Source organism: Mesoplodon densirostris, chromosome 4 (assembly GCF_025265405.1).
Source record: "Mesoplodon densirostris isolate mMesDen1 chromosome 4, mMesDen1 primary haplotype, whole genome shotgun sequence".
Classification (NCBI taxonomy): domain Eukaryota; kingdom Metazoa; phylum Chordata; class Mammalia; order Artiodactyla; family Ziphiidae; genus Mesoplodon; species Mesoplodon densirostris.
Window position 1 is genome coordinate 27,023,233 of NC_082664.1, and position 26,553 is coordinate 27,049,785.

At 54.0% G+C, this 26,553-nt stretch overlaps 1 protein-coding gene across 1 annotated transcript in view; it reads right to left on the bottom strand.

Moving 5' to 3' along the window:
* Window positions 1–4,084: 4,084 nt before the first annotated feature.
* The window catches only part of TMEM63C (transmembrane protein 63C), a 35,530-nt gene continuing 13,061 nt past the window's right edge, over window positions 4,085–26,553 (bottom strand). The window contains exons 7-23 of the mRNA XM_060097988.1: window positions 25,617–25,665; window positions 23,705–23,813; window positions 22,221–22,294; window positions 21,533–21,613; window positions 21,297–21,420; window positions 20,409–20,542; window positions 18,833–18,955; window positions 18,225–18,378; window positions 16,903–17,009; window positions 15,786–15,872; window positions 15,142–15,207; window positions 12,034–12,196; window positions 11,692–11,797; window positions 11,165–11,332; window positions 8,837–8,946; window positions 7,158–7,226; window positions 4,085–4,285 (exon numbers count right to left, since the gene is read on the bottom strand). Coding sequence (XP_059953971.1) covers window positions 4,085–4,285; window positions 7,158–7,226; window positions 8,837–8,946; window positions 11,165–11,332; window positions 11,692–11,797; window positions 12,034–12,196; window positions 15,142–15,207; window positions 15,786–15,872; window positions 16,903–17,009; window positions 18,225–18,378; window positions 18,833–18,955; window positions 20,409–20,542; window positions 21,297–21,420; window positions 21,533–21,613; window positions 22,221–22,294; window positions 23,705–23,813; window positions 25,617–25,665 — 1,925 coding nt within the window. The remainder of the gene's footprint in view (window positions 4,286–7,157; window positions 7,227–8,836; window positions 8,947–11,164; window positions 11,333–11,691; window positions 11,798–12,033; window positions 12,197–15,141; window positions 15,208–15,785; window positions 15,873–16,902; window positions 17,010–18,224; window positions 18,379–18,832; window positions 18,956–20,408; window positions 20,543–21,296; window positions 21,421–21,532; window positions 21,614–22,220; window positions 22,295–23,704; window positions 23,814–25,616; window positions 25,666–26,553) is intronic.

The following is a 26,553-nucleotide window of genomic DNA, read 5'->3' on the forward strand; positions in this document are numbered from 1 at the left end:
CTTTGGGAGGGTGGCAGGGAGCTGCCCCAAGCTTGGCCTCCGGCACAGCCTCCTGGAGCCCAGGGCCCTTCTGCTTCCTCCCCAGTCCCACAGAGCCTAACCCGGCACTCAGTCTGGTGCACCAATGCCCTCTTGGGCGGAGCCCCATGGAGCTGGCATCCTGGACCTCCCTGGCACCAGGCCTCCCTCTTGGCCATCTGCCCACTGCCCCCCTCCTTAACCCCCTGATCCCCATTCCCAGGCAGCAGGACCTAGCCCCTCCCACCCGGCCAGGGTGGTCTTCCTACTCCTCTCCCCACTGAAGCATCTCTTGTGGATTTCATCTGACTCAACTTGGAAGATAATTGCTTTGAGGGGAGAGGGGTCAAGGGGATGGGCCCTGGCCCCCTGCTCGGGTTCACACCATGGGGGGCTTTCAGCCCTTGCCCATGGGTGGACTATGAAAGCTTAAGGAGAAGGTCCAGCGAGGGGGGCTCAGGAGCATCCCTTGGGCACCGTGCCCCGAGAATGGCCTCTGTCCTCACAGGGAGCAGCGGGGGAGGAAGCCCCCCTCCACACCCTGTCCCCTCTGTCCCTGCGGCTGAATCTGCTCTATTCAATAATGAGACAGAGTGGTCAGCCTCCTGTCCTCCTGCTTTCAGGATGAGGTGACCAGCCCAGGGTCAGCGAGCTAGCTAGAGGAAGGGCCAGGACACATGTCCCCCAGGGCAGGGACTTTACCCCCCTTGCCACAGGTGTGACAGCAGACATAACTGCCCTTTGCTGGAGGGTTTTCTTCTCCTGTGCAGGGCCTGCTGTGACAGCCCCATGTACCCCACTAATGCCCACCCTCTCCCTGACCTCCCCCTGCCCTCGTGCTGCGGAGGCTGGTGCAGACCTGAGCCCAGCCTGCTGCTCCCTGGGGGCTCGCACCTGAAGTCTTCGTCTTGTCAAGCCCGGCTGCTCATCTGGCCGGGGGCCCGCTCTCAGGGCCCAGCACTCACTCCAGGGCTTCTGCTGCCCAGGAAAGGCTGCCCTGGTGGCTTCCTGAGTAGCTCATGGACCGGAAAGTTCTCCCCTACTGCTCAGGAGACTCTCAGAGCATCCGCAGTGGAAAGAGGCAGATTCACTTCCTGTTTCTCCAGCAGACAAAGTAGCATTTGCCAGGCCTTCCCCTGTGAGGACAGGGGCCAGGGAAGGCCTCAGGGGTCAAGGGTCCCAGAGTGGCAGCTCCGGCCCCAGGGGCCAAAGCCACTAAGCAAGATGTGGTGCTCCAGCCTGGCCACCTCAGGGAGCTCTGGCTCCTCCTAGATGGAGGGGAAGCCCCACCGGGCTGGTTCAGATGCAGAGGTACAGGCCAGCAGAGGTTGGGAGGACTTGTTTATTCAAGGCACGGTCATAGCGTTAAGAAGAAGAAGATTCCGCGTTCTGGCACATTCCTTTAGTGGTGAGATGGCCAAGGGAAGTCCACACTCCCCACCGGGGTCCCCAGAGGATGCAATGCTGCTGATAGGCACTTTGCTTCCAGAAGTGTCTGAGGAAGAGGCAGGCAAGCATGGAGCTGCCCTAGGCCCCGGGAGGGGCACTTCTCAAAGGCTCTAGGCAATACCTGGTCCCCCGAGGCAGCTCCCTCCATAGACAATCAGGTCTGAGAGGTGGGGCTTGGGGGAACAGATGGGGCAGGGGCAGCTGGGAAGTGGGCAGTGGGATGGGGTGGATGGTGGTAGGCGGAGACCAGTGGGTGAGAAGTGTGTGGGCCGAGAGAGCAGGTTGGAGGGGAGATGCTTGAGGAGGGCCTGGATGTGGCGCGTAAAGAACCAAAGTACGCCCACACCCGTAGCAGTGACCACGGGAGGTCGAGCGGCTGTGGCCGGGGTCTCCGGGAAGAGTAGAGAAGCCAGTAGACGCAGCAACTTTCCCAACATCCTCACCGTCTTCTCTCAGAACCAGACTGCACTTGACCCAGATTCAGAGGGGGAAGCCCCAGCCATGCTGCCATAGCATCTGCTGGGACCTTTCCATATGTAGCTTCCACAGGCTGCCAGCTGGGCAGTGGGAGGCGAGACAAGCAGCAGGAATAGTCCCGCAGGAGCTGTGGAGGCCGGGGCGGATGCCAGCAAGTAGTGCCAAGTGAAGGAGAGCCCTCAGGCCAGCTTCTGGCAGGACGGCCCTCGCCACACACCTGGGGGTGGGGCAGGGCCTGGAGCTGCCACCTCCCCATGGTGGGCAGGGCTCCGTGCTGGACTGTCCTGGAAAGGACCACTTCCCCCTGTTGGCTGGTGAAATGTTTGGGGGAGATAGCCCTGCGGGGCCTGGGTTTATGAGGGACCAGCTGGGTATAACTTCCTCCTTATTCCTACCTGGACGAGGAGAGACGGCCTCCTCCCAGATGAGCCAGGCTCTCTGGAAAGATCCCTCATGCCAAGGTCTGGGCTGAGCTCTCGGGGGAGAGCAATATTTGTCCCTCAAGTGCTATTTCTCCTCTGGGGTCAAGCTTGGAGCTTCTGGAGCCGGGATGTGGGCACAGGTGGAGCAGAAGTGAGGCTCAGGTGATCTGAGCTCAGGAGCATCTGTGTGCCCGGCAGCCGGTGGGAAACACCCAGGTGAGGTGAACCTGGACGCCCACCTTCAGTAGGTTGGCTGCAGGGGCCCCGACCTTTGGAGGAGGGAGCTCAGGAGAGCTCTAGAGCATGCAGACCCCATTTGACTTGGCTCATTCTGGTCCACCCAGGCCCTGGCCAACCCTTCTTTGTGTCTCCCCCCGCTGGCTGCCTGGTGGTCCTGATGGGGGCCTGTCCCCAGAGGCCTGCACACCCCCGGCCTACAGTAGTGGTGTCCCCAGCGTTGTTCCCACTCAGGATTCGGCTCCTCCAGGCCTCGGGTGGGGGCCGCCCCGGGAGGGCAGCCTTACCCTGCCTGTCCGTGGAGGACGCGGCTCCCACCTGCGCCCCTCAATCCCCCACAGGGCATCCACAGTGTCTGAGCCAGGACCACACTGGAGGCCACTGGACGGCTCTTCAGTGCAGAGTGCAGGGCGGCCCCGAGAGGAGAGGAAGGGTCCTGCTCGGAGGCCGGGGAGAGGCCAGTGCCTTCAGTTTGCAGCATGGGCTTCTCACCCTCAGTTACCCCCCACCTTGGTCACCCTGGGGGCCTAGACACTCAGATGGGTATGCGGCCGGAGCAGCTCTCAGTGGCCACATCCTCGACCTTGGGGGTCCTCTCATTAGGCCCTGGGGCTTGGTGGGGTATATCGGGTTTCTCATCACTCAGCGTTTCGGGAGAAGACCTCCTTCCATGAATTCTGCCTCTGCCCCGCCCACCTTACAGTAACCAGCAGCCTTCATCAAAATGCACACAGGTCCCATTTAATGAGCCCTGCGTGACCACATCCCAGCTACTCTTGCAGGAACAGAGAGGAGAAGGCTCTCTACCCTGCTGCTCCTGGGGACATCTGATGACGGGCAGAGGAATAGGAAGGGGCTCAGTCGCCTCCTTTAAGTCTATGGTCTCAGCTGCCCCTGCCTGCGGGTGGGTGCAGAGACTTTCTCTTTACAGATCCCCATGCAGGGAAACCCGGAGGAGGTGGCCGTCTGTGTCTTGCTGGCGAGGCCCAGCATACATACCTTTGCTTCCTCAGACTGCAGGAGAGGGGTGGGCTGGGAGTGAGGGTGAGGGTAGGACAGCAGCAGAAGCTCCTTGGGCAGGGCAGCTGGTGGAAGGGTGGCGAAGACCCCAGAGAGTCTTCAGTGGGCTTCCTCCTGCGTCTTCCCTGACGCAAACCTTCTCCACCGTGACCCCAGGAAAGTCCCCCAGCCCTCAGTCTCTGTGCTCAGGGCTCCAGCCCCTGCTCCCAAGACATGGTGCTCGCCGGTATCCTCCATCCCATCCTGGGGTCCCTCGACACTGCCTGTCATCTCCCGTTCTAGCTGGTCAGCAGGTCGGGGCCTCCACGTGGCCGACAGAGAGCCAGGGCTCCGTTGGGGCCCTCCCAAAGTCTGCAGGAGGTAGTGGGGTGGTCCAGGCCACCCTCCTGCCTCCCCCTGCTGGGCTCTCCCCTGGCCGCCACGCCCGGCTGGCGTCGCCAGGTGGAGGCCTTGGGTCCTGGTCAGTGGTACTGGCTCTGGCCCTCCAGTTCCAGCCCTTCCTGGAACTGGGTCGAGTCTAGCTCCCTTGCAAAGCCCCTCACACCACTCTCCTCTTCTCCCTCTTCCGGCTGTCCGTTCATGGTGCCGTAGGTGTGCCGGGCGGGGGAGGAGGCTGGGGTCAGGTTCATCTCCGGCTCTTGCAGCACGGTGGCCACATATAGCTGTTCGGGACAGAGAGGGGAGATGGGGTGACGTCACATCTGGGGCAAGGCCCCGGGCACACGCTTTACCCGCAGAGCCTCTGCCCCTCTAAGCCGTGGCTCCTTCCTTCTCCCCCCGCAGCCCAAGTCCTGGCCATCCCTCCTGCCCCGCTGCTCTCGATCATTTATCGAGCATCTACGTGCTCCCTGGGCTGGTTAGCGTGGGTCTCCTAGTCCACTCTTCTTCAGCACACGTGCCATTCATTCTTGGTTCCAGGTCAGGCTGAATCCGGGGGAGATGACATGAGTCTCTCTTACACTGGGGTCTGGAGGGACTCCCCCCATTCCTGAGCTACCGCATTTTCTAACACAGCTTCAGAGGCGCATCCAACTCCCTCGGGCTGTGTCATTGGTTGGCCTGTGAATCAGGATTTGAAACTGAGGCTGCTATCTGAGGTCTTGGTCATGGGACCTGTGAAATCCAGGCATGGGCCCAGGAATGCCTGGGATGGCAGCAGACTAGAAAAACACAAGAAGTACTAGGGTCAGAGCTGTTTGTCACCCTTTGAAGGGACTTTTAAACCAACATCTTATTTTGAAAATAGGTAATTATTGGATAGAATTAAACCTTTCCTGTGGGAATTTATTTCAGTGAAACTAAACAGCCCTAGTTGATGAGAGAACACTCTTTCTACAGAAGAACTGAGGTATTTTCATAAGGCCAAAATAAACCCCGTAGATGACTTTTGGGTCCTAGGGGAAAAATGGTAACTGAATAATGGAAGAAGCCAGCAGTCATCCCTGAATCAGGGAGTCACTTCAGCATCATTAATGGCGATAAATGGGATATTATATATTGCCTGCTGTGACTCACAGCACTGCATGTAATGTGTTCTATTTAGCCCCTAGTGTTGAACTTGAAACTATCAAGCCTTTGGATCTAACTTCTAGTTTTTAGGAAATACAGGAGATAGTGTAACCTCCTGTAAGAAACCATGAAGAAACAGCCAGAAAAAGCCAGAAGTTGGGACATTCTGCAGGACTACTGGCTTGGTCTCTCCAACAAGTCATAAAACAGAGATGGTGCTAAAATAAAAGGGACATGCACAGGTGCCAGATTAATCTAGCACAGAGACTGGATTGGATCTCGGTCTGGACAAGCTGTAAAAGATATTTCTGGAACATGTAGGGCAAGTTGAATATGGACTGGGTATTTGAAGAGGTAAAAATGCATATATGTAAAAAGACAGAGATTGTTAACTTAAAATGCAGGTTATAAAATAGTGTACAGTATTATGTCATTAAAAAATCTATATATCTGAAAAAATATACATTAAGGTGTCAGTGGTCATCCCTAGGTGGTAGAAACATGGACTTTTTATCTTCTTATTTTTGCTTCTCTGTTTTTTCCCCATAATTATCTACAACGCTCAGACCCCTCTGTTATAATAATGAAAGATTTTAAAAAATCAATTCCAGTAATTATTTTTTTTAAAGTTCAAACTCTAGAGTCTGACAGACCTGGTTCAAACCTTTTTCTGCCACTTCCTTGCATAGTAGTACTCTAGGATCTAAATTAATTCACCTTTTTGAGCCTCAGTTTCCCCATCTGTAAAATGAGGATAAAAACCCCTACTGTGCAGGTTTATCATAAAGATCAAGAGCGAGAATGGTGAAGGGTCTAGTTTGTAAGGTTTCAATAACCGATTGCTTACAATATTCCAGAGGGGTCATCTTGGAAGGGCCCCAGGGGAGGTGCTAGGTGAAGAGAGACTTTCCTGCTTCGAAACCTTTGTTGTCTCTCTGGTACTGGAGCTCCTTCTTGCCTGCCACCTCCCAGAGCTCATCGGGCCCTATCTGTAGGGTTCGTTTCAGAGTGAGGCAGACTTGTAGTTCTACGCACCTGGCGTGGGCACATCCGCCCACTGTTGCGTCTGTGAGCTTTCACCCAACGCTGCCGGGACTAAAGGGCCTCCCCTCCCACCGGTCCCTGCCGCCCACTCTGCATTTGCACCAGGCCCCAAACTGTCTTAGGTTCCCAGGTGCTCCAGATTCTCTCTTCGGGGTCTTTGCACAGGCTGATCCTCTTCCTTGAATGCTCTTCCCCCCCACCCCCCCGACTCTTCCACCTGGTAACCCCGACTCTCCCATTCCTGGGGTCGGATTAGATGTTCCCTCCTCCGGGAAGCCTTCCCTGAGTGCCCAGGCTGGCTGCTACCCTTCCTCAGTGCTCCCCAAGGCACCCTGGCACCGGGGCACGGGCTGACCCAGTACCCTGCTCAGTGCATGCATCAGTGGCCCTGCAGCCACACTTGTGGCCGGGCTGTGGGCGAGCGCTCACGCCCCTCCAGGCTGAGCCACAGTGTGGGAGCCAATGCCCAGCCTGCTGGACCCCCTGCACTCTGAGTCCGGCCTCGTCTCTTCACAAGCTGACGGGCTCACCCATCCGGCGCGGCCCCTGCCTTACCATGCGGTGCAGACTTGCAATAGCTCGCTGCGGCTGTCTGCGCCGCTCTGCCTGGCCCCTGCGCCCTTGGAGGCAGCCTTCAGTCCTGAGGCCGAGCCCCAGCACGGCCCTGCGTCTACACAACTGAGCTCGCTGTGGCTGGGTTCGCCCTGACCGTTCTCGTCCTCTCTGAGCTCCTTCTAGAGAATGTCCTGGAGTAAATCTCGGATCTTCTATCTTTCTGAAGGCTCTTCAGCCAGGGCCACGGCAGCAGTTTGACCTGGGCCAAGTCCTGCTGCGTCAGAGGTGGGGGTCCAGGGACGCCCGGCGCCACCCCAGTACCCAGGGTGGCCACTAACTGCTGGTATCCCCGCAATGCTGCTGGAGTAGCCCACCCCTGCAAGCACCCGCCTCCTGACACGTCCCAGGGCGAAGGCACTGACTCACAAGGGAAGTTGGCGTGGAGGAGGTGCTGCTGGGCTCCAGGTCAAACACGGTCTCCATCTCCTCCTCGGGCTGCAGCGGCGGGAGAGACAAGGAGGGTCACGGGGTGCCCCCGCCCTCCCCACGTCCAGAGAAGCCTGGACCTTAAACTCAGGCTTAAGGGGCCTACTGCTCCCATTAAACGCAACTCATCTTCTATTTTTCCAGACCCGCAGCCCAGCTGGCAGGGCTGAAGCCCAGGGGGACAGAGAGTGGACTGGGAAGCCGGGGAGACCCTTCTGAAATATGCCATTCGCAAGGACCACGGTGGGAGAGAGAGAGCAGAGTGGAGGCTGCGGTTCAAAGATGAGACCGCTTTGACTCTAGGAGAAGCCTTGACTTCCATAAAACCTTTTCTCCTGCCAGAATTTCCCCTCTATCTCTGTAATGAGATGAGGGGTTAGGTCCCCTGTCACCTTCTGTCTCTAGAATGGACCCTTGAGTAACCAGATCCCAGGACATCGTTGTGTTGGGAAGACAGAGCCAGAGGCGTTGTTCGCTCTGGTCCTTCAGCAGCGTGGACTCGGGCCAGGGGAGGGAGGAGGGTCCAGGTAGAAAGGGCAGCAGGCACCTGTGCCCAGGGCCACAGATACGGAACCACGGGAAGCAAGAAGATTCTCTTCTCAGAGGCTCCCTCCTCTGACTGAGCAGGATGCCAGTACTTTAAATCAACTTTCTTTCTTATTTAAATTCATTTGAAAAGGAAACAATTCACTATTATGAACAGAAATCCTGTGTCAGTTGCCGTAAGCAAGGTTAAGTAGAAAAATAAATGTGTAACCGTGAAAAATATAAAATGTTTTTAGTCCACTGGAAATCATTCCAGTACACCTCTACGGTCACCCCACTTTAGGAAGTGCTGATCTAGAGCACACAGTTCTGTTGGCATGGATTAGATCCCTTCTCTAATAATTGGCTGGGCCCCACTGGCAAAGAGCCGAAAGAGTCATGGGGCCCAGAGAGCCAGGCCTCCCTTGCAGACAAGTTCAATGTCCTGAGGTTCTTAAAAGTGAGATGACTGTCCCCCTTCCCCAGGTTATCATCCTTTACCACCCCCCTTTTTTTCTTTTTTTGTGGTACGCGGGCCTCTCACTGCTGTGGCCTCTCCCGTTGCGGAGCACAGGCTCCGGACGCGCAGGCTCCGCGGCCATGGCTCACGGGCCCAGCCGCTCCACGGCATGTGGGATCTTCCCGGACCGGGGCACGAACCTGTGTCCCCTGCATCGGCAGGCGGACTCTCAACCACTGCGCCACCAGGGAAGCCCCTACCAGCCCCTCTTTTACTCCTTCACTCCATCCTCTCTCTCAACCCTCCGTGCCTTGGAATGGTCCTCGCAGCTCAGTGGCTGAATAGGCTCACATCGTAGGAGGGATGGGCCAGCAGCCTGTGGTTCGGAGGAGATGAAAGAGCGGAGAAGAGGTGAGGACAGCTGTCTTCTGGATTTCCCCGCCCCGGGAGGCGTGATTCCGGGGCCAGTGCAAGGACACATGCAGCACGTACACCCGGCACTGAGTCTGCACATCCCGTCATCAGAGAGAAAGGCAAGAGCCTCTCGTCATCGTGGTGCTTCGGGTGGGCGTCCGGGAGCTGTGTGCCCTGGGACCGGGAGAACCTGCGGAGGAAAGCCAGGCTGGCGACTCACCTCATAGTCAGACGCTTTCCGAAGCTTCCCCAGAAAAGTGCCAACGCAGGCCAGTATCATGGAAACAATAAGGGTGGAGAGGGAAAAGAAGGTGACGGCATGTAGCGGCCCTGCAAGGAGAAGGAAAGGCATGGGCGTGGTGCTTGAGGACCAGAGCTGTGGGCAGGGGTGCTGGCTGAGATGCCGCCCGGGCTGACAGATGCCTGGGGCCCAGCTCAGCACCCCTGTAGGAGTTTGGAGCCTGGGGCAGAGATGTCCCTGCCCAGTTCTCCCCTTAACAACTTGATCAATGAGCCCCACACAGGGACATCAACCCTCTGTGCTATTCGGCTAGTTTAGGATTTGGCATCCAGTGGATTCCATGAAAAGAAATTAATTGACTTAAATATCCATTTAGGTGCCCATTAAACGTCCTCCTTGATGTCAGTTACCCACCTCACGGTCCCTGGGAAGTATCTCTGAGTCACTCGTTTATGCCACTGCCCCAAAATACAGTCAGTCTCAGACCAACACCTTTTCTTGTAAGCCCTTTTTAAAATAAATTTTTTTAAAATTTTATACTGGAGTATAGTTGATTAAGAATGTTGTGTTAGTTTCAGGTGTACAGCAAAGTGACTCCGTTATACATATACACGTATCTATTCTTGTTTCAAGTTCTTTTCCCATTTAGGTTATCACAGGATATTGAGCAGAGTTCCTTGTGCTATACAGCAGGTCCTTGGTTATCTGTTTTAAATACAGCAGTGTGTACATGTCAATCCCAAACTCCCAATCTATCCCTCCCCCACTTCCGCCCTGGTAACCATAAGTGCATTCTCTAAGTCTGTGAGTCTGTTTCTGTTTTGTAGATAAGTTCATTTGTTATCATTTTTTTTAGATTCCACATATAAGCGACATCATATGATATTTGTCTTTCTCTGTCGGGCCCTTGTAAGCCCTTTTGAAGTGAGTGTGCTCAGTTACATGTGCTAATGGCATGGAAAAGCAATTCAGAATTTTTGTTTGGGGATGTTTGGTCACTTTTTTATGGCAGCAGTTTTCTAACTACATGAATATTGAAAATCAGTCTTTACAGTCAGAAGTTATTGCGTAATGGTGTTTACTGTTGTGTTTTTATAAAAGCAAAAAATGATAAACAACTTCAATATCCCAACAATGGAGAACTGACTAAAAGTGACAGAATTTAACGCAGACGTTAAAAGGCGTGTACTCAACAGTATTTTGATAATGCAAGAAATTGCTCAGAACATAATGTTCAGTGAAGAAACTCAGGATACAAGTCTGAATAGTATAAAATGGATATCACAATTTTGTAAAGTAAGAGTAAACCAATAAATTCCCTCTACTTTGCCCTGTCCCCCAAAACGTATGCACAGAGTGAGGTGTGGGAGCGATAGACGTGAGGCTGTAGGGGAGCTGGTAGGTCATTCAAATTGTGATCTTTCAATTTTCTCTCTTTTTGATAATAAACATGTAGTTCTTTATACTTAGAAAGAACGCATTATTAATAAAATGAAGTCTGCTGGGGCAGGAAAGGCTTCAGGGGCGACAACAAATGGACAATGCACATAAATAACTGTGAGCTGAATGTTGCCTGACACCACTGTGACAGGCAGTGAGAAAACATGGACTTGCCCTTCTCCACACCACTGAGAAGGTTAAGGTCAGGTGTCTTGAGGGAAGGCAAGTGCAGGGGATGCGGAAGAAGGCGGACGGGGAGGCCAGCATGAGCCTTTTCTGAGACTGGGAAGGGGCTGGCAGAGACTGCTGCCTGGGGCACGGGTGACTCTGAGGGGAGAGAGCCGGGGGGTTCCAGTCTGTGGCCTGTGGGGACTCTCCCTGTGAGGGTGTCTCTGAGCTCAGCTGGGAGGGGACAGCAGCTTTGTGTAGCCAAGCTGGCTGCTGGGGCAGGCTCTGAATCTTCCTCCAGGTTTTTGACAGCACATAAGACCAGGCATCTTCTAGGATCCCAGAGGGAATGTCTTGTGAATGGAGCCTGATAGCTAATATTTTATTTCCTGCCAGCCTTGAGTTAGAATGAAGGAATAGGATGTTTTTTTATTTTTTGTTTGTTTGTTTTGCCCTGAAAGTTGTAAACCAAAATGTATGTGATTTGGACCACGCTGGTCCTCCGCTTAGCTTCCAAGGTCTGCCGGGACTCTAACACGAGCCCTCTAGGCCTAGAGAAGGCACTGGGCTTTGCCCTGTTCCACGAGTAACACCTTGCTCTTCCCAGGCTTTTTCTGCTCCTACAGAGTTGTCGTTGAGGGGTGGCGGAGCAATGGGGAACGGGCAGAGGCGGGATGGTGGGGCGGGCTTGGTACCTACCTAATCGCAGGATGGAGAAGAAGAGCATCCAGAACAGACCCAGGAGCGGCGCGAAGACGGCCTGGTGGATGGCGGCCATGTGGATCTGCTCGTTGAGTTTGGTGGGCGCATAGGAGTAGTACATGTTATAGCGGTCCGTGACGTGCTTCATGCACAGGTAGAGTAGCCCTGGGGGCCGGGAGATGGAGGCACACTCAGCGGCCATCCCAAGGCTCCCCCCTGCCCCGCAGGCCTGAGATGCTAGATTCAGGTCTGTCAGAGTGGCAAGGGCCAAGAACAGGCTGTGGGAGCTCCATGGTGCTGACCTCTGGGACCAGCAGCTTCCCTTGAGCCCCTAGAACCTATTCTGTCAACAAACATCCTATGTAAACAGCCACCCAACCCCTGACTGGCTTGGCTCTGACCTGGCCCCTCCCCACCCTTCCGACAGGCTGTCCCGGGTCTCCTCCTGAGAGAGAGAGGCTGGATGCTGCGGGGCTCCCAGTCCGAGGGTGTGCAGTCCCCAGGGAGCTTCAGGGATGACTCACCAAAAGGAACTATGATGGGGCAGGTGATGCTGTACGCCATCACCACGCTGAAGACGTTCAACATCCACGCGTACTCGCGCCCATACTGGAAGTCCATGGCCTGGTTCTGGGGCAGAAGGCAGGGGTCCTCCTGAGGTGGCCTGGTCCACTTGGCTTGGCTGCTTCTGTGCTCCTTGTCCGGGATGGCAACCTCCCTTCCAACCCTGGTGTCCGAGAAGCACCTCGCCCCACCTCACCATGCCTCCCACCTCCGGTCCCTCCGTGCTGCTAACAGGCCCCCTTCCTGACACCGGCCCAAGGGGAACTCTGAGGGCTGTGCTCAGGGAAGGGCCTGGCCCTCACCATTCTGATGTGGACTCTCTCTGGCTCCGACCTGGAGAAGAAGAGGCGGGTGGTGTACAGAAAGAGTGACCCCAGGCGCAACAGTTCCATGCCTGTGCCAATCAAAGCTGACGTGATCACGTAGTTGACAAAGAAGGCGCCATTGTCTGGCAGGAACACACACCTGGGTGGAAGACAGCCACAGAAGCCGGGGAAGAGGGAAAGGGCAGAGGTAGTGGGAGGGAAGAGGAGAGAGAGGAAACGAATTGAGGAAGTGGGGATGGGTGGAGGTAGAGATGGGGAGAATAGCTTTCAAATACAGTCATCCCTCCGTATCCGTGAGGGATTGGTTCTAGGAGCCCCTGCGGATACCAAATCCAGGGATGCTCAAGTCCCTTATAGGAACTGGCATAATATTTGCATATAACCTAGGCACATCCTCCTGTATACTCTAAATCATCTCTAGATCATCTATAATGCCTAACACAATGTAAACAGCTGTAAATACAACATACATGCTGTGCAAGTAGCTGCCTGCACACAGCAAATTCAAGTTTTGCTTTTGGGAACTTTCTGGAATTCTTTTCCTGAATATTTTTGATCTGCAGTAGGTCAAATCCAAAGATGTGGAACCCATGAATATGGAGGGCTGACTGTATACATGTGTTCTCAGACCAGTTTAAGTTAACAAGGGCCCTTCTGAGCAGGGCTGGGGGTGGTCTATGGCATTTGTGGATGGGTTAGGAGATACATGCACTGGCTTGCTCTAAAGAAGGGCTGTTTGACGAATGGATAAAGAAGATGTGGTACATGTATACAAAGGAACATTACTCAGCCATGAAAGGAACGAAATTGGGTCATTTGTAGAGATGTGGATGGACCTAGAGACTGTCATACAGAGTGAAGTAAGTCAGAAAGAGAAAAAAAAACATCGTATATTAATACATATATGTGGAATCTAGAAAAATGGTACAGATGAACCAGTTTGCAAGGCAGAAATAGAGACACAGATGTAGAGAACAAATGTATAGACACCAAGTGGGGGAAGCGGGGGGCGGGTGGTGGTGGTGGTATGAATTGGGAGATTGGGATTGACATGTATACACTAATATGTATAAAATAGATAACTAATAAGAACCTGCTGTATAAAAAATAAATTAAAATAAAATTCAAAAAAATAATAAAGAAAGACTGTTTGACTTGGATCCACAGACCCTGGAGAGTCCATAAGTAGAATTTTGCAGGTCTGTGACCTTGAATAGGGAAAAGATTATGTCTTTACTTTCTCCGATTTAGCACCTCCTTCCATTCAGAGTGTGGGCAACAAATCATAGCGATGTCAGCCATAGCCATGAGTCTGTCACCGGTTGAAATGAGGTATTTCCATATCGTGTTGTACTTATTGCTGAGCTCTTACGATACCATTTGTGCTCATCATCACTTCAAAATGATGCTAGTTATTAGTCAGGCCGTTAAATTAGACATGCTAAATTCACATGATTGAGATTTTTCTGTCTGCACATGCGTGTTTGACATAGCTAGCTGGCCGACTTCAACTAGTAGTCATTCAGCCAGCTGAATGGATGGACACACTGCCTGTTCTCACGTTGGTGACCCAGGCATCTCTGTTGCTTTCCAGTGTCTCCATCTACACCATTCTGTCACCTTCCTTGAAAAGAGATATCTGTAAGCCCCCTGGACATATTTCAGAACTCCTTCAAAAGCTATTCTTTCTTTTTTTTTTTTTTTTTTTGCGGTACGTGGGCCTCTCACTGCTGTGGTCTCTCCCACCGCAGAGCACAGGCTCCAGACGCGCAGGCCCAGTGGCCACGGCTCACGGGCCCAGCCGCTCCACGGCATGTGGGATCTTCCCAGACTGGGGCACGAACCTGTATCCCCTGCATCGGCAGGCGGACTCTCAACCACTGCGCCACCAGGGAAGCCCAAAAGCTATTCTTTCTTGAGGGCATCAGAGTTGAGTCATGAACTCACAATTCTTTTCTTTCTCATATACAAACTGTATTGAAGATAATGACCTAGCCAAAGATGAACTCACTCATCTTGGAAAAAAATCAACTTATTACAGTTATAGTTTAATTGTAGAAAGCTTGGAGAATTCTGGTCCTTGCCCTATAAAGCAAGCTATGAAAGCTTGCATGTCATTTGCAATAATATACCTCTGAAAATTGGGACTTTCAACATTTGGAGCCCTAAAACCAAAACAAAACAAAAAAGAAATTGGCTGGATATCTAACACGACCTGCATGTTGCCTTGTCAAAAATCCACTCCCCTGCCCAATTTAATATTCTTCTTCTAGCTAAGTAACATCGGCTTTCACACCGATGCCTTTAAAACAATAAAATGTAACTTTTGCTTGCCTACCTTTAGAATGCATCGGCCTATTATTAAATGTGTTAATAGAGATTGCATTACAAATTTGAATTTTAAAATATTTTGATAACTATGTTTCAGCATAATTGGTTTTTGTTATAACCCAAGTATTTTGTACATTTAAAGAAATCTACTCAGAGTACATGTAAAACCGGCAAAATCTGAACAAGCTCTGTGGATTGTTTCAACATCAATTTCCTGGTTGTGATATTGTACTATAGTTATGCAAGATGTTACCATTGGGGGAAACTGGATAAAGGGTACATAGGGGGCTTCCCTGGTGGCGCAGTGGTTGAGAGTCTGCCTGCCGATGCAGGGGACATGGGTTCGTGCCCCGGTCCAGGAAGATCCCACGTGCCGCGGAGCGGCTGGGCCCATGAGCCGTGGCCGCTAAGCCTGCACGTCCGGACCCTGTGCTCCGCAACGGGAGAAGCCACAACAGTGAGAGGCCCGCGTACCGCAAAAAAAAAAAAAAAGAAAAAGGTACATAGGACATTTTGGGGGGCAATTTCCTTTGAATCTACAATTAGTTCAAAAACTTCATTAAGAGAAGGAGTCCCTGGGCTTTACCCCCAAAGGGGTCCCTGGCACAGGAAATGTTAAGAGGCTGCCTAATGAGAGTGTTAACATGCATTCATCTCTACCTATATGAGCAAATAAAGGGTACACATATCCACCTGGTGTGAAGCCTCAATGCACATTGGGAGTACACCTGAAACATGCACTCTAGTACTCACTGGAACCTGATGGATGCCTGTTCCAGATAGTAGATGTCAAAGAGCCAGCGGAAAAAGACATCCAAACTAGAATAAAGAATAAAGAATAAAGCACAAGAAAAAGCACAAGAATAAAGCAGACACTTCAGTTAATGAATCTATGACCTAAGGCCTGGGGTTCAGTTCCTCTTGGGCTGGCCTCCTTCCTTTCAACCTCCCTTGCCCAATCCCCAAAGACTCTTGCATCTTAATATTCTAGCTGGCCAATCCACACTGCCTCTCTTCTTAATGCTGGGCCCTAACCCTTTGGCCTTTCAGCTCAAGGCCTCCCCTCTAGCAAACCTTGGCCAGCCATCGCTCCCACAGTGTTCTCTCCCTCTTCTGAATTTCTACTGCACATTCTTCCCACCTTGGGCTGTCAGTTAGCTGATAGCTACGGCTTGTTTCCCCAGCTGGAGGATAAGCTCTTTGAGGGCAGAGTTCATGGCTGACAGCCTAGAGTTCACATGATACTTGGCTCATGCTAAGCTCATGACAGGCACTGGACTGTCATTTGAGGAATGGATTTGCAGCAACCAGAGGTGGGCCTACAGTGTCTGAAAGAGGAGGTTCCAACTCTAGGGTGAGCCTGGCTGACAGAGGAGAGAGAATTGGAGGTGAGGTACCTGGTCAGTCCCATAGAGGGCAGAATGACCACCATAAACACCAGAAAGATGTAGCACTTGTGCACTATGATCAGATTCTGAGTCGATCTAGAAGGAAACAAAGAGAGACATGATAAGAACCAAACGCCTTACTACAGCATGAAGAGAGAGAGAGACGGCTACCTGGCCTAGAAAATGGTTTCATAGTGCATACCAGTGCCATCTCCACGGAGCACTGTGAGCTGTGCTGTGGCTGGGAGCAGCAGGAAAGAATAGCATGATCAACTAGTGATGTCTGCCTTGGGCAGAAGAAAAGGAAGGGAAGGCACACACATACCATATACTTGACATCTCTGTTCAAGGGACATTACTAATGATACTCAGAATTCTTGCAGAGTTTCAATAAGCAACATGAGCCCTGTTCTTGGCCAGAGGAAAGACCAGGAAGGATTTGTTAAGATAAACCTCCTGGCTTACTGCCTGATAGGATGATAGAAACTTTTGGTGCAGGAAATAACTTTTGAGACCCACGCAGCCTTCAGGCCAAAGCAGGTCCACCTGCCCCAGCATACGGTAAATCCTTTCTAACTAATTAGCTCCTACCATAGAACTATTAGTGTTAATAGATAGGAAATAGCTCTTAATTGTTTAAGATGTGGGCACTGTGTAGGCTACATGGGTCTACAGTCAGATTGAGTGCAGGGGCTCCTCTGCTATGGCCATAGCAGCTCTTCTGACATTTTCCAAACAAGTCCTGCTCTCTCACTCTCATCCTCTGCCCTCGGCCTGGAATTCCTGGCACTGCCTATCTCTGCCCACAGCTCCAGACCCTCAGCGCGTGGCTGGAGGCTGAGGGAGCAGCCCGAGGAGGGCTGGGTTTTGACCCCACATGCCTGGTATGGTGGCCCTATCTCAGCATCCCCGAGGCCAGAGGCCCAGAGGCAAACCCGTCCCCTCTTTCCAAAGAAAAAAATATCTGTTAGTGTTTTGGGATGGTTTCAGGCATCAAAGCCACCCCGTATCTATTCCATTCCTGAGGCCAGACAGGAAGCCAGAGTACTAAGCTGGTGGGGTTTGGGGGGGCAGAGGAAGAAGCAGGTGCCAAGAGCAGGGCTAGGAGGGGAGGCCCCCAGCTCACCCGGTCCAGTGGGCTTCAAGGAAGGCGGAGAGGTAGACGATCAGAGGCATTATCACCGTAAAGGCCCAGAGCAACAGGGAGGGGAAGAACTGGGTCACGATGGGGCTCTGTAGGGGTGGAGCGGAGGAGGGCGGAGAGACGTCAATGCAAGAAGCTCCATTCTCCTCGCGGGCTTCCCTCGCCTTCTCCCACATCCCTGGCCTCTTCTCCAGCTCAGTCCCAGAGCAGGCCTGGTGTCCCCGAGGCTGCACAGTGCGCCTGGCCTTTCTGACCCGCCTTCCTGGTCAGGGGTCTGCCTGGCTGGGGTGGCCGGAGGCTGACACCCCAAGGTCAAGTGACATCCCCAAGGAGTGCAGGCCTTCGACGCTGAGGTCACTGGAGGGGTGCCCTAGGCTGCCCCTAGTGACCTGGCCCTAAGGCCACAGCCAGCTGCGGTCACTCCTGTCTCAGACCTCAGGGAGGAGATGCTGCTTTTGCTGTGATGTGTGAGAAGTGGCGAAGAGGGGGAGGCTATGGAGCAAGAATTCCCAGGGAGAGCTGTGGTCCCCTTGCCTGGGGCCTATTGTGAAGTTGACAAAGGAGGGCAAAGGTAAGCGGCCGCAGCAGAAGTGCTTGGCTTGACTGCATGCACGAGCGTGCGTGCACGCGTGGATGCGTGTGTTTTGCTGGAACAGGCACGGGGATAACAGGAAAGGAGGGGCCTTCTAGGATCACTACAATAGCCCTGAGGCTATAGAACTTGGAAACGAGCCCGTCCAGTTCCTCGAACACCTCTGTCCATATGAAGCAGCCCTTCCCTCCAGGGACGACTCCTGTGAGCCGCTGCGCACGCCCAGCCAGGTGTGGGTGTGTCTGGAAGTGCGGGAACTGGAGACAGAGCTGGAGGCCCTTCTCCTCTAGAAGGGCTGCCTTGGAACTAACCTCTGCCTGCCCCACCCTCAACGCTGTCTTCAGAGCAGGGAGCCCGGCTCCAGAGAACGTGGGGAGAACAGCTGTCACGCTCACCACACCTTCTGCTGCCCCTTTTGTACCTCTAGCTTGGCCCAATGAAAAGGAGCCCTCCAAGCCCACCCCCCCCAGACTCACCCCAGAACTTGCCTGGGGCTCCTGCACTCTTCAGCCCCGGTCCCTAAGATGGGCAACGACCCACACTCATGCCCTTTAGAGCACAGGAAGCGCTGTGCCACCATTTACACCGCTGCCACTGTCACAAGTGTACGGGCATCGGAGTCACGTCCCAGTGGGCCTCCCACCCCCTCCTCGCCTGAGTTCTTCCTTCATCTCCCTGGGGCCCCCGCGCCTGGCCTGAGCAGAGGCGGCACCTTCAGCTTCTCGATGGGGCGGGTGACGTTGTACATGTCGATGGTGTTGATGATGATGGCAGGCGTGGTGAGGAAGAAGAAGAGTAAGAAGAGGAAGGTGTTGATTGCGATGAAGCGGGCCCACCAATGGAAGCGGCGGACAGACAGGTGTTTCCTGGGCAGGACGGAGGAGGGAGACGCACTTAGGACCCCGGGTCTCAGCCCTCAGACACAGCCCGTGCTGTTTCCTGCATGCCAGCTGTGGACCGGGCTGCCCTGGTCTAATTCAACCCCATGGGCCCACCCACACCTGCATGAGATAGCCCTGGGCCTTCCCCTCAGTCACACCACTTGTAAAGCCTCTGAGTATCTCCCACAGGCAAGCCAAAAAAACGATCCGAATTTTTTCTGCAGGAAAAACTCTTTCCCCAAAGGTTGGGTGCCTTCCACGCTTGTGGTGGGGTGGGCTTGGGCGTGGGAGGCTGTGATGCCCACAAGAGAAACAGCCCAGCGGGGGCCGTGTGTGGGCAGTGAAGCAGGAGGACAGGCCCTGATTCCCTTCCCCGTCCTACAGCCTTCTTCAGTCCCAGAGGAGCTCAAAGGAGAGGGGAGGGACAGAGAGGGCTTACCAAATAATGTCTTTGGGGTGTGGGGCAAGGACAACCCTCCAGTGGTCGGATTTGACGATGGTGGTCACCGAGGACTGCTGGGCCGACACACCGCACTGGATGAACTTGTAATCCTCCAGGATGCTGCGGAGATGCGGGAGCAGACAGAGGTCTGGGGTGAGGACGATGGTCTGCGGGGGTGGGGAGGGCTCATGCCAGGGGCCCGGGTGGCCCTGTGGGCCATCCCACAGGTAGAGGCTCCTCCACTTCCTGGGAATTCCTGGAGACTTGGATAGGTGTCTCTCGACCTTGTAAGTGGGCAGTCCCCAAGGCCTAGTCACTGAACAAGAGGGGCATTAGAGGGAGGGACTGTGCAGGAAAAAAGGGGGCCACACAGTTCTCAGTTCATGTCTTTTCCCGTAACAGCAGTGACAGCACAAAGACCCGCTCTTTCTGTGAGGCTGACAGGAGAGGTATTCATTTCAGCCCCATCTTAGTATCCGTAGCTACCGACTATTGAGTTCTACACAGTGAATGAGGCTGTGCTAATTGGTGATTAACATCGTCTTAATTGCACAGATTACTGAAGACACAACCAAAGAGGGGCAGGTGCTGGCACTGGAGCCTCATCTTTGGTTTTCTCATTCACACATCTGCTGTAATTAAACCTTAGATCCTCTCTACAGAGTGTTCTCAGAAAGTTATTGTCTTATGTAGATGTATTATTTTACGTAACACATACACTAACTAGAACACGTATCCCTTCTTAACCCTCTGGGTGGAGGATAGGGAAGATATAAGTAATCAAATTTGATAGGTAAGAAATTTGAGGGTGTAAGTGACTTGCAAAATTGTACACAATTTTTTTGCGACTAAACTCTAGCCTGTGCCACTGCTCCTTGGTAGGGTTGGGGTGGGTGAGGACAAGTGTTGTGAGTGATCAGGCTCCCTCGGGGACAGGAGGGCCCCATAATCCTCCAAAGACTGATTCTGAGGCTCCCATCTACTTGACCCAGTCCTACGATTCCTTCCAGAACATTCCAGAGTGGCCCTCATCCACTCCCTATCAAGGTGGGGCTGCCAGAGGCTGGCACGGAGGAGAGAGAAGGCAGTAGGGCTCTGAATGAGGGGAGGCTTGCAGCAGGAGAGGAGAAATGGCAAGCAGGGCTTCTCTACCCTGACTCTGTCACTCGTGGTGAGGGGAGGGGTGATATGCAATGAGGGAGAACTGGGTGCCATTCTTGTCAAGGCCTGGAAGAGGAACCAAGAGGTCAACAGCTACTCTGACCACTTCTGTGCTGAAGCAAGAACATATGGGAGTGAAGAACCCAGGGCCTGGGCATCTCTGGAGACAAGCTGAGCCTGGCAGCTGGGGGAAGACGGATGTGGCCATGCTCTAGAAAGCAAGATGGCGGCTGCCATGCCCATGAGGAGCATGGAGGGGTCGAGGGGAGGGCAGAATATGGCAAACTGGAGGGAGGCTCTCTCTCCTCCTCCCCTTGGCTGGAATGGGGGTGAAAGAGGATGGTTTCAGAGAAGCAGAGGCCCACTGTCAGGGCTGGGCTGGGCACAGCAAGCAGCTGGCCCCGGCACTCACTGCTTTGTCATCCTGGAGTCCTGGAAGGTGACAAAGATCAGGTCCAGACGCTTCAGCCGAACGCGGTTGAGCTCAGCGTTGAACTCATCAGTCAGCTGCTCCTCCAGCTCACTATAATATTGTTCTGCGTCTACCTGGGGTGAGATGTGGCCCTCAGAGCTGGAGCAGGCAGAGCTCCAGGCCTCACGCTTGGATGTGAGGCCTCTCTCCACTCAGGCGGCAGGCCCGAGGTCTTGGTTCCATCCCCGGCTCCCTTGGAAGCCCGGCAAAAAGCTCAGGACCCCAGGTGGGCGCCAAGATCCCAGCTCTAGAAGAGGAAGAGGCTATGACTCTGAGATTAGCTCCCTGTTCTTAGATCTAGCAAAAGCGAGGCATCGCTGTGGGTAAGGGGGTGCCTTTGGACTCTGAGTAGCCTCCAGAGGAGTGATAGAATGTGTTTGTAGCATTTTCAGGAAAGGGGATGATTCTTTTTCTGGGCTCGCTAGAGTTCAGTCCTGCCAAGACCTCCTTCTAGCCACGGTGGTTGGGCGATAAGACTGAATCCACTGCTTTCAAATATTCCTGTCCTAGCTCTCTGAAAGCCTGAGGCCTGGGAGTCTGTAGCAGCTGGCTGTGACCTCGCTGGTCCTCCCATCCAAGCCCAGGCGGGGGCAAGAACAAGCCTCCCTGGATCGCTCTGGAGGGGGCCCCACGGAAGACTCCTCTCAACAGGGAGATAGGACGGGTGGAAAGGAAAGCAGGAGCCAGGTGCCGCAGCACAGAGCAGACCTGAAGGAGGCCTGTGGCCCCAGGGCGTGGGCAAGGGGCACTGCCCAGAGCCCTGGACAAAGCCTGGAGACCCGGTGCCCTAGCCCCTCCGCTGTGTCCCCCGATGCCCTTGCCAGTTACCTCTTTAAAGCAAACCCAGCACTTGCAGAAGCACAGCCGGGAGCAGGGGTGGATCTTGATCATCACCTTCCCCTTCTTCTTGGCCTTGGCAGTGTAATAGAGTCGGCCCCGCATTGCATGGCGCCTGTCGGCCAATGGGCAACAGGAGAAGGATCCTGTGGTCAGGGTGCCGGCAGAGCTACAAGCTCTCCTTCTCTCCCCACCCCAGGTTCAGACAGGTCCCGCTACAGCCTCACCTCTGATCGTCCAAGTCAATCAGGGTCCTGACGTCGTAGCAGAAGTGGACTCTGGTCGCTACGCACCCTGGATAGGCCTCACTGAAGCCACAGACATGGAGGTTGAGTCATTCTGTAGGGCTGGGGACCTCCCCCCTCCCCACCCCCACCCCCTACCCAGAGCTACAGCCTACAGGGCTAGGGGGCTCAGCTACCCGTGGTTCCTGGTGCTTGGATGGCAGAATCCACCCCTTGAGCCTAAGGCTGGATGTCAGGGTTGATCCCTGTTCATCTGAGAGTTGCCACATTTTTCCCAGATGACACAGAACAGGGCCAGGGAGCGGAGCTGGAAATTGCTGCTCATGGAGAGATAATTAGCTCCTGTGGCTGGGAACTCGGGTCACAAAAGTTGCCTCAAGATGACCTGCTCTAGAGAACTGCGGTCTGGCAGCTCCCTGGGCTCCACAGTTGGAGGTACAAGGGAAAGGCATCCCCCATCACACCCATGCCATGCAGAAACTCCCTGACTTCAGAAACCCTGCTCTGGCCCCAACCAGGGCCTCCCCCATTCTGAAAGGTTGATCCTGAGCTGAATCTAGGGTGAGCCACAGCCCCACTCCACCATCCTGTGCATCACTACCCACATGAGGACCCAGGCAGGGTTACCAGGAGGAGGCAATCCATGCCTCAGCCCACCCGACCCACTTACTGAAAATGCTTAATGATGATTTCTGGGTCTTGGATGTCCGTGGGGACATAGGTGATCATTAGTGTCCTTGTGACCTAGGTGGGGAAGGTCAATGGAGAAAGAAGCCTGTGCTCACACAGGACTCCTGGAGTCTGGGTCTTCAGGTGGCCCAGAACCGCCTGGAGTAGGTTTTCTACTCACATCAGGCCGCCTCCTTGCTGGGTAAGCCAAGTGTCAGCTTCCCCAGCCTGTGTCCCTGAGGTCAGCAGGCTGTGGGAAGCTGCAGCCAGGGAAGCTACACCTCTGTTAATCTCTGTGCCCCCCTTGCCACAGACGGCTGTGATCAAGGGAGGAAGAGCCACAGGCTGCAGACAGGGCCTGGGGAAGGACCACAGCTCCATGCCCTGCAAGGGCTGCTCATGCTCTCTTGCTGATTTACAGTCTCCCTGCACCTCCGCTGCTCCAAGTGACGTCCCACCTCGCTGGGTTGTCCCTCTCATCAGACTGCACAGGGGAGTTAGGAGGTGAGCTAGACTCTGGGGAGGGAATGTGGAAGCCCCCCAAAGTCCACATTTTATTCTGTGAGTGGGAAATGTCTTCCTGAGCCAGCGCCTCAAGGCGACAGTCTGGTAAACTGTGCTGCAAGAGAGGGGAGCCTGGACAGAAGCTTCTGGTGGCGAGAAGGAAAGCTGAAGTGGCCGAGTCCAGACTGGTCAGGGGCGCCCGAGCCTCCATGGCGGGCAGGCTGAAACATTTGGGATTACCTTTCAGGGGTATGTGCATTTGCACTCTGGGGTGGGGTAAAGTGAATCCGTCCTTTAGGATGGACAGCTTGGAGGAGCTGATCTCACTTTTACCTGCCATCTTCCCCCGCGGAAGACCCTACCCACCGAGTGGTCCTTCCTGGGATCACCTTCCAAATGAGTGAACGCTACTCAAATCCCTGTCTCAAGGTCTGCTTTGGAGGTAGGATGGGGGAAACACAAACCAAGACAGTGGGGACAACACCGGGGCAGGACATGGGGTCTCTGACCTCAGGGAGATGGTGGAAGGGCAAGGAGCTTGGGCACGGCAAGAGTGGGCAAAGGAGTCAAAATATTTACCCAGAGGGTCAGCAGGGGGCACTGGCCGCTGAAGATGGAGGCCCCCCGCAGGTTCAGGGCTTAGTTAAGCCTTTAGTTTTCTGATGGTGGGGAGGTCCAGGGGTCCTTGGAGAGGGTCCAGGGCAGCAGGGGTGCAGGGGGAGGAGGCACCTGGGAGCAGCTATTTACCAATTGGTTTGTAAGTGTATTAGTGGTTTAACAGCCCGGACAGATGTGCCAGGTGACGATTCCCAGGGATAAGCGGGGGAGGCTTGCCCTACTCAGGTGAGACTGCCCCCCGCCCAGGTGTGCAGAACACACCAAGCTGGGATGCCTCTGAAGTATGGGAGTGGGATGGTGTCCAGCTGGGGAGAGCCTCTAGCCGAGAGGGTGTCGTTCTAGTAGCTCTTTTCACTTACTCACCTTGTAGCTCTTCTTGGGCACAAACCCTAAGCAGTGATGAGTCATGAAGAGGAAGTTGGTGACAAAGTATAAGAAAGCGAAGAAGCAGTGCAGCCACAGGAACTTACTCCTGCCAAGAACAAGACACAGGAGGCGTGAGACCCCCCCACTTCCACCCCAAATGGTCTCCCCAGGCCACCCTCTGGTGCCTCCAGACACTCAGGCACCTTGGAAGGGAATGGAGAAGGCGATGTCCACTCCAACGAATAGAGGCTAACATTAATTGAGTGTTTACTATGTCAGGCCCAGGGTGGGACTAGATGCTTTGTGCACATTTTCTCACTAGACTCTTGTAGCTCGTGAAGGTGGTACTGTGACCGTCTTCATTTTACTCGTAGGGAAACAAGGGCTAGAGTGACTGCTCGAGGTCACTCCTAGCTGTGGCAGTGCCGGGAGGTGAGTCCAGAGCTGCAGAAGCACTTACATTCTTCACGCCGTGTCGTGCTGCCAGCGGCTGTGGCTCAGGCCACCCCAGCCGACCGTGAGGACAGCAGGAGGGGCCACCCGGCCTCTGTGGTAAGGGACTCCGGGGTCACACGCACGCCTGCAGATTCGGCCCGCCTCCCTGGGGTAGGAAAAGTGCTGGCCCTTGGGCTCTGTGCTCACGTGATGCGTCCCAAGGCATCCAGCCAGGATGACTGCTCGGAAATAGGACCCGCCTTATTTGGTGCAGTTGGAGGAGAGAAAGACTGCCTTGCTTCAAAATATCTCACCACTGTCCCCGTGCTGGCATTTCACCTAACCTTCCCCTTCTCTCCTCAGTGTTCTCAGAGGGGGCAAGGTGACACGGTCCCTAAGGGACATTCCAGCTCTCTGCCAGTATGGATTTACAAACGTTGAAGGCTCTTTGCTGCCCTATTAAAATTCACTTCTAGTTGGGAAGTTGTAGGTGCCACACTTACAACAGTGGCCGGCCTGGGAGAGCCTGGTAAGCTCTGCTCTGGTGTTGCCAGTACCGGGAAAGAGTTGGTTGAAGGTGGAGGCGAGAGGGTGCCCAACCATTCTGCTGAATTTGGACTTTGATGGATTTGGAATTGATGGAGTTTGCAGGGGTGCAGGGGCAGAGGATGAGGGGTGGGGCAAGGGGAGGTGGGGCAGGAGCGTGCAAACCCCACTCACACCTGCTGGAAGTGCTGCTTCAGCTTTGTCAGGAAGTCGGCCAAGCCTGCCCATGAGACCTGCGGCGGGGGGGTGGTGGTGGCTGATGTCTCAGCCTGGACCAGCAGGGACACATCTGGCTCAGTACAGATTGATCTGGCCACCAACTGGGTTGGCTGATGTTAAAATCCACAGGTTCCTAGACCATGAAGGCTGGAGGGGGCTTAGAGGTCATGTCCAACAGCTCTTCCCCCACCATGGACTAGGGATGAAGCTCAGACGGGGAGGGTGCAGTGCCCCAGACCCAGGGCCAGCTAATGGCAAAGCCGGGGCATGAACGCAGCTCCTGTGGTTCCTTAGTCTCGCTGCTGTGGGCATCAGGTCTGAGCTTCACTCGGTTATATGAGGGTTGACCTGAACTATCTTGTGGGCAAGGAAGCAATACCTTAAACCTCTGCTTACTACAGTAACCCTGTTGGGAGCTGGACATACTAAGCAAATAGGACCATCTTTCCAAATCTTCAGGAGTGACCGGTTTAGGTAGTTCCATCCATTACAGAGGTGCGAGCACTGAGGCACCCAGAATACTTCCTTACCAAGAGGATGCAACTTCTGGCATCCCACTTGGAACCTGGGTTCCCAAGGAAACCAGGCCTTTCTCATCAGCAGAGTGGTGCTCATGTTTTGGACCCACGCATTGGACCATCCCTCCACGCTAACCCCCCCCCCCACCGACAAGCCAGTAGAACGGGAGGTAAGAGGATCAGGTACCTACTCTGTGGAGACATTGACAATGGTGGTCCGACCAAAGTGACTATTCCAGCCTGAAAGAGAGGAAACTGGCTGACCTCAAGCCTGGCACCTGGACGGGCTGGGTGCCAGACGTCAGGGTTCCTGAGTGAATGCCCGGGGTCTAGAGATGCTTGCCTACGTCCTGGTCTTCCTTCTAGTTCCCCAGAGCTTGTCCCCAGCTTCCAAACAGCCCCATCAGAGGCCTCCTCTCCTCCCTGGGACTGCTGACTGGGGCTCCTCGGCTGTGAAGCAAGACTGAGCCTTGGTGCGGCAACCCCCGAGCATGACTGACTCGGGGTAGACACCGGTGAATGCTTGTGGGAGGGACCCGGCAGCCCCACCATGAGCGGAATGATGAAATTAGCAACACTGTTACCGCTGGCTACCATCGCGAAACCCAGAACGTCTGGAAACGCATTGCTGCCTCATTCAAACAGAGTAAACCCTTCTGGCTGAGTGTATTAGTGTGCTGGCTTAGACAGCTCCAAGTTTTACGAAATCATACTATCATTGCCGTACTATCATACTATCATGGCCAACATACTAGCTCTTAGGATGAGAATCTGGGAAGGCAGGGCTCAGTAGTTATTTACTCTGGTGGTGGTATTTGGTAGCATGGGAAATGGGTGCTACCTTGAAGTAACTGAGCTCTACCTCTGGCCGAGGAGAAATAGGTGGAAACCTGAGCAATCAGGGTGCACCTGGCTGCCACTTGGGCACTTAAGGTGCTATCCTGTACCACCTAGTTGTATGGGCCTCATACAGCTCTATGTTTGCATTTCCTAGTGAAACCCTGGCTGTTATTCACAATGCCCCCATCAGGCACTGTGCCAACCAGTTGACACGCATTGTCTCTCAATCCCTATGACAGTTGAGGAAACTGAGGCCTGAGGACACTGTATAAGATGAAATAATTTTCT